We start from the raw sequence: 7,981 nt of genomic DNA on the forward strand, positions 1-7,981 counted from the left end.
TGGAGGGACTATGTCTCTCGGCTGGCCTGGGAACGCCTGGAGATTCGGAGGAGGAGCTGGAAGAAGTGGCTGGGGAGAGGGAAGTCTGGGCCTCCCTTCTGAAGCTGCTGCCCCCGCGACCCGACCCCGGATAAGCGGAAGAACATTGATGGATGGATGGATATTGCAGGAGCATATATAAAACAGTTGACAAACATTTTGCCTATTGTATCATCTCTAATTTGATAGTGTCCCACTAAAATACCACAAAATACATCAAATAGTTGAGGTGGAATTTGTAAAAATAAATAAATAAATAAATCATTGAAATAATTAGTAATGACTTCTGTCACTTTAGCTAAATAAATTGAAAGCAACCAACTACTGCTGCCTGGCCTCCATGAAAGAATGGTTTTAAGCTCTGCGTCTAATAATTGAGGATTTATTTTCAAGTAGTTATAGAGAACATGAAAAGCTATGCTCCACATTTACCACACAACTTTGGAATCTGGTCAGAATCTGTCTTTAATTAACTCAACAGACCACAGACAAAGTACCGCACAATACACAATGTGGCTGTATTGTTAGAAACAGACTGACCCTAATCAAAGAACAGGAAGGATCTGTCTGGGTCTATATATATATAGACCCAGATATATATATATATATATATATATATATATATATATATATATATATATATATATATATATATATATATATATATATATATATATATATATATATATATATATATATATATAATCTTCAACGTATACCTATGTCTATGTCTATGTAGTCCCGCTCTATGACGGTAGGTTGTGGTTGTCCGCAGGCAGCCAGCAGCAGCTCGGCGGACACAGATCGCAGCAGCTCCTTGCTGGATGCGCGCTGTGATAGTCTGGTGGTTAAATATGGAATATTTACATGGCGCGAGCAGCAAGAACACCGTGCGCACCCGTGAGAAAAAAGCAAGGCTGTAGCCGCGCAAATTACAAAAACATATAACCCCGCGGTTATTTATGGCTTCTGGCTCGGAGGATGATGAAGGGAACACGACGGGCGCTTCATGGAGACTTATAGGCCCAGCCTCGGAGCTTTCCAAGAAGCCCTGCCGTCTAATGTACTCCCCTCTCGGCCGCGACGGTGATGTCTGCCTCTTTTATGTCAGGGGACAGTTTTTTGCCATGGACGCCCGCTGTGCTCACTCCGGTAAAAACACATCATTTCTGCCTAGTTTGAAAGAAAGCAGCGGTTTGCTGAATGTATGATGAATGCAGCCCATGTTGACATGTGTGGCGATTGTTTCTTTTGCAAATGCATATGAATATGCAAGACTAGAAGGATAGATGGGGGAGGGGGGGGGACATTCTGCCCCCTGCCGTCTGGTTCTCAGAAATTGCCAATTGTCGCCTTCACTTTTTCTCGAAAGAAGATTAATTTAGATAAAACACACTCGACTAAAACTATGAAGGCAGCTTTTATAAAAAATGTTTTTGTGGTTGTTTTGTTTTTACAATGTTGTTAAAACTGTCACTATATCATGATAGTAAGAGACAGAGAATCTGTCTCATGTTATATAAGGAATGGAAATATGTTAGAAACAACCATTTGGAGGCAAAAAGAAGGTCTTAGTCTTGCAACACTCCTGAGCAGTGTTTCAGAGCACAGCAGTTATTCAGGAACATTTGACAATCATGAAATGCATGAAGGTGGTTCTGGGAATAGAAACCAGGATGAGGGGGAATGTAGCTCAAATGACTCAAAGTTTGTCCAAAGCTATAATCTCCTCTGTTATCCACCTTGATTCTTGCGCCTCTTGTGATGTCATCAACTTAAACAAACCAAACAGAAGTAGCAGAGGGGAGGGGAGGCGGTGGAGGCGTTGATATTTTTTCAATTTTTTTTTGAGTGCGCTTCTCAAAACGTATTGCATTTTGTGAAAACCCACACTTTGTTATCCACCTGTGTTTTTAACATAAATTCTCCACCATAGTAACTTTATCTGCTTGCTGCGCTAACCTCAGGGGGTCCTCTGTGTGAGGGGGACATTGAGGAGGCGGATGGAGTCCTGCAGGTCTTCTGCCCCTGGCATGACTACGGCTATGATCTCAGAACTGGGAAGTCTGGGACATTATTAGAGGTCAGTGATGCAATAAAAGCCTTATTAGTTGTGTCCTTATTCGTTCCATGTGCTTAAATCTCCATAAAAATGATTATATGAGCAAATAATGTCTTATGTGCAAGCGAAAAGTATGAATTTGACACACATTTTGTAATAATAAAATATCACAGGGTAGAATAAATGTTTTATTATTTTATTAATCCCAGCTTGGGAAATTTCTTCGTTGCAGCAGCAGACAAAAAAATATATATAATTTTGCAATTAATGCACAAGATTTAATCCCTCCATATTTAATTAAAATGGCAGCAACACCAGTGCAAATTAATTGTTTTCAATAAATTGTGTCAAACTTTGGTTTTTGCCCTGCTGCCCAATTTGGGTAAAGCAAACTCTAGATATGATGGCACGTTGTTTGTATTGTCTGGTTTTTGCCCAGATGACATCAGTTGCACACATTAAGATATAATTGTTTTCCACTGCTGTTTATCATTTTCGAGCACTTATGGCTCTTCGCCTTGTGGTTTCATTTTCACAGCAACAAGTTTATGAAGTAAAGCTGGTGGACGGCGACGTGTACGTGAAGCACGCAAGTCATCTCTCCCTCAGGCCTTTTCCAGCAAATCAGAAAAACTGAGTTATCTCAGCGCAGCTGGTTCATCCTATTTTTAAGACTTTTTCCATAAGCACAAGTCATCCGAAAACATTCCAGAGCCTTATCTCTGTTGTTCTAAGAGTTGTTTTTACTTTGCTGAGAGCTCAGGACTAAGGAGACCGTCTGAGGAGGACATGACATCATGAAGTGGTTTTTCTTGTTGGTATACCAGGCAAAGTTCAGAGTTCAACACAAGTTGTTAAGATGAAGAGTTGTGAACTTTATGTTTTCCTCAATGGAGAAAATACAACAAATACATTTATTTGCAAAAGTATTCATATTCTGTTTGTCTAGCCCCACAAACGTCATTTATTTAATTAAGACTTTATCTGACAGAACAAATTGTGAGGTGTAAGTAAAAAAGAGGATTTGTTTTCAATATTAGTTTTTGTAAATAAAACTCTGAAACGTCTCCCGTGTGTTTGCATTGGTGACCCTGAAGTGTGGTAAAATAGTGCCACCAACTGAACACTACACTGCACAAGACTTTGAACACACCGTTCACCTTCGCAATGTGAAAATAGCGGTGGAAGCGTCATGATGTGGGGGATACTTTATACTTTTCAAATTCAAAGTGAGAATCTGTGGCAAGATTGGACAAAATGCTGCTCACCGTCACTGCATTCAATCTGAGTAAGGCTCAAACTGTTTTGCAAAGAGTGCAAAATGTTTGTAGATGTGTAAACCTGTTAGAGACACATAGAAAAAGACTTGTAGATGTGATTTCATGAAAGGTGGTTCGACTGAGTATATTGACCAAGATGTACTTAGTGCAAACGCTTTTCGTACTGCTCAGATTTTTTTTTTAATAAATTAAAATCTATTTCCCTCTTCTTTCAATTCCAAAGTGTCACATTGCCTTGTCTGACATAGTTTGGGGTTTTTTTCCCAGAAAAACGTGCAGCTTGTAATGAGTCAAAATGTGAAAAAGTTTATAAATTTAGATTTTCTTTGAGACAAAAGTGTTTCTCATAATAAGTAAACACACATTCAGTGTACAAGTTTTCAAAAGCAGCAAAAAAAATATGAAAATGTTTCGTTTTAATGTCTTTGAGTTGACAATTGATCGTGTCTATCAGTTCAACATTGCCGTCAGTACAGACTCCAGTGAAGCATTCCCAATTATGTCAGATTTATTAAAGGTTTTTCCAATATTTGCTCATTTACACTGTAAGTTATTGGTTTTTAATATATTTACATTTAATAAAGTATTACCGTAATCTGAATTCTTCTCATGCACACCAGGGGGCGACACCTCCAGCTGACTTTTTCATTTATTTTATTTTATTTTTTTTGTTTAGAATTATGTGGTTTAAATAGTTTTTATTTCTTACTTGATCAATTACCTCATGAAAACTTTCCCAGATGTTAGTGTGACCTCTGCTGCTGCTTGGTTAGGTCAATCTGATATCAAACAAGCTGGTAATCAGTCAGTTTTTATAACTTCTTATTAAGAACTGTTTGCTTATTCAAACCACAAACAAAAGTCAAGGAGTTACATCACGGTTATCTATTTCCTTTTGTTAAGATATAAAACTATGTCATCCTTATAAGACATTGCGATGTTCTTTATATATATAAAAAAAGAGAAACTGGCTTTATGTGTGATCAAGTAGTAATGAATTAAGCTTAATCTTTTCCCTCAACACTTATGTAACATTATCTAAAGTGTCTAACATCCCCACAATGGTCTCATTAAACCCAAAATTGTCTTCCTTTCGTCAACAAACTTTACATGTGGTCTGAGACTGTTAGACTCACTGTTGAGTTATGTGGACTGGAGCACGTATAAACACTTATTCTGCTCATCTCACAATGCAGACAGCGTTGTTTCTTGACAATTTGTGGCCCAACAGCAACTAGTGGCTGTTTAATTTGTGGGCTATTAGCATGTATGCATATATATATATATATATATATATATATATATATATATATATATATATATATATATATATATATATATATATATATATATATATCCCTCCATTCCTGGCTTTGTTACAGGCCAGCTTTTATTCTATTGACCTAGTATGATTTAAGAAGACCAGTTTGTTCAGACAGAGCAGGGAGGTTCGTGCCCTGAAATGCACCGTGGGCTCATAGAAACCTTTTTTTTAAATGTCTGTGCACACCAATGCCAACGTGTGTTCTTTATTCGTTAGCTATGAGCGCCATCAGTCAGTATATTTTCTTTCAGCTCAATTTTCTGCCAAATGCAGAGCCCAGTCATAAAGGTGTCAGTGACAGCATGTCTCAACACTCTGCTTTTCCTCCCCACTGTGCTCCCTGTTGTGCAACTTTATGACAATAATTATTCTCCTAGCTAAAAATATCTGTTCTGTCCACCAGAGGTGTCAGCCTTCTGTGCTATAAGTCATCACCTGGAGGGTAATGAGCTCCAGGGATGTAGCCGTTCAGCATGGGTATGGAAGTCAAAGTAAACTTGGCTCACAGTGATGCAGGAATGGTTTCTGCAGCTCCACATGTTGAACTTACACCCTATAGGTAAAAGGGTTGGAAAAGTGCAATGTGTTTTTTTTCATGTGTTCCATTTAGTGAATTCTTTATGTTATTATATATAAACATACAATAAATATTGTAAAGTACATGTGTAGAGCTTTGCTCCATTTCCTAGGTGTGCATAGAAACACCCCCAAACTGGCAATGTACTGAGAGGTGCAACGTCAAACAAACTGAATTATTTTATTTTGAAACTTTCAAGTATAAATGGGTTAGTGACCCTTTACGCAAACCAAAACTACAAACTTAAATTTTAATGAAGGAACTGCATGATTTCACTGAGTCCCAGAGGAGGATTGAAGATGTTCTCTGTGTGACTAAGACATGAAACTGAAAGAGAAATGCACGTTTTGTTTCATTGTGCTTTGTATGTAATTATCAGGAATGAAATGCTTGCTAAAGTACTTGATGTTTGTCCAGATTTGTTTCATAGGTGTGCTGAAGATAAACTGCAGTATTTTTTTTCCAAGTATCAGTTCAGTACGTTTCAAACGTTCAGCACCTTTGAAAACAGGACACTTTGTGTTTGAAGGATGCTCATGTTGATCTGTCTGCATCTTTGAATATATTTGTGTCTGATCAATTCATGAGGTCTTTGCACATTTTACTGTATTTATCACAAAAGAAATAATCTACTTCTAATACTACAACTACTGTTTCATGAGGCAGAATTTGTCACTTCACAGACTTCATGCAGACGCATAATGTTCCAGTGACTTATCCCTTTTATTTACAATGTCTTCCAAAAGTATTCACACCCCTCTCAGTCTTTCACGTTTTGCCAAAAACTTCAATATGTTTTCTGAGAATGTCGTGTAAGTGGACAGCGCAAAGCAGTACATCATTTTAAAATCAAAGATACATGTTATATATTTTAATGTTTTATAAATAAAAATCAGAAAGGTGGTGCCCTGATACCCCTAAATAAAATGTTAGCAACCAGTTGCCTTCAGGGGTCACCCCATTGATGGAATCAACCTGTTTGTATCCATCCATCCATCCATTTTCTTCCACTTATCTGGGGTCGGGTCGCAGGGGCAGCAGCTTCAGAAGGGAGGCCCAGACTTCCCTCTCCCCAGCCACTTCTTCCAGCTCCTCCGGGGGAACCCCAAGGCGAGAGACATAGTCCCTCCAGCGTGTACTGGGTCTTCCCAGAGGCCTCCTCCCGGTGGGACTTGCCCGGAACACCTCACCAGGGAGGTGTCCAGGAGGCATCCTGACCAGATGCCCAAGCCACCTCAACTGGCTCCTCTCGACGTGGAGGAGCAGCGGCTCTACTCTGAGTCCCTCCCGGATGACCGAGCTTCTCACCCTATCTCTAAGGGAGAGCCCAGCCACCTTGTGGAGAAACCCATTTCGGCCGCTTGTATCCGTGATCTCGGTTCTTTCGGTCATGATCCAAAGCTCATGACCATAGATGAGGGTGGGAACGTAGATCGACCGGTAAATCGAGAGCTTCGCTTTTTGACTCAGCTCTCTTTTCACCACGACGGACAGTAGACGCTGCCCCAATCCGCCTGTCGATCTCCCGCTCCTTTCTTCTTTCATTCATGAACAAGATCCCTAGATACTTAAACTCGTCCACTTGAGGCAGGACGACCCACCCTGACCCGGAGAAGGCACTCTACCCTTTTCCAGCTCAAGACCATGGCCTCGGACTCTGACACCGGTCATACAGGGACCTGACAGCCCGTATGAAAGGGCCCAGTACCCCATACTCCTGGAGAACGCCCCACAGAGCCTCCCGAGGGACACGGTTGAACGCCTTCTCCAAGTCCACAAAACACATGTAGACTGGTTGGGCGAACTCCCATGCACCCTCCAGGACCCCGCTGAGGGTGTAGAGCTGGTCCAGTGTTCCAGGACCAGGACGAAAACCACACTGCTCTTCCTGAATCCGAGGTTCGACTATCCGACGGACCCTCCTCTCCAGGACCCCTGAATAGACCTTACCAGGGAGGCTTAAGAATGTGATCCCCCTGTAATTGGAGCACACCCTCCAGTCCCCCTTTTTAAACAGGGGGACCACCACCCCAGTCTGCCAATCCAGGGGAACTGCCCCCAATGTCCATGCAATATTGCAGAGTCGTGTAAGCCAACACAACCCTGCAACATCCAGAGCCTTAAGGAACTCCGGGCGGATCTCATCCACCCCCGGGGCCCTGCCACCGAGGAGCTTTTTGACCACCTCGGCGACCTCGTCCCCCGAGATTGGAGAGCCCAACCCAGAGTCCCTAGGCTCAGCAATAGCAAGGTAGACACAACTCCACTGACAAGAGCTTTAATCAGATAAATAACTAAAAGGCCCATTGTACCTCTGGAGGAGCTGCAAAGTTGCACAGCTCAGGTGGAATAATTTTCTCATATCTCAACTGTTAGTTGTGTGCTCTAAAAAATCTGGTCTCTATATAAAATGATAGGAAGAAAGTCACTATAAGTCCCGACTCCTGATATTCACAGATGCTCCACATCCAAACTCAATAAGCTTAAAATAAGACAGAACGATTTAATTAATAAGAATAAAAAAACTTTTAGGCCTCTCTGCATTAAGCTGACTGATACATAAACCAAAGTTTTCTGCGGTTGAAACTGCAGCGAAAGGTGCTTCTGAAAAGTATTGCGTTCGGGACATTATTATAAATACATAAAATACTTCTTTGATCTTTATTTGTGAAAGAAAGGAGAACCACAAATTATTTTTT

The 7,981-nt window shown here is 40.6% G+C and overlaps 1 protein-coding gene across 1 annotated transcript; it reads left to right on the top strand.

Annotated features, from left to right (window-relative positions):
• Nucleotides 1–796: 796 nt before the first annotated feature.
• On the top strand, nt 797–3,596 carry LOC103463691 (Rieske domain-containing protein). The gene is made up of 3 exons (XM_008407224.3): nt 797–1,191; nt 2,007–2,122; nt 2,640–3,596. The coding sequence occupies exons 1-3, from the start codon at nt 1,002–1,004 to the stop codon at nt 2,736–2,738; spliced, it is 405 nt and encodes a 134-aa protein (XP_008405446.2). The 5' UTR covers nt 797–1,001; the 3' UTR covers nt 2,739–3,596.
• Nucleotides 3,597–7,981: the final 4,385 nt, after the last annotated feature.

This window comes from Poecilia reticulata, chromosome 4 (assembly GCF_904066995.2).
Source record: "Poecilia reticulata chromosome 4, P_reticulata-male-v2, whole genome shotgun sequence".
NCBI lineage: Eukaryota > Metazoa > Chordata > Actinopteri > Cyprinodontiformes > Poeciliidae > Poecilia > Poecilia reticulata.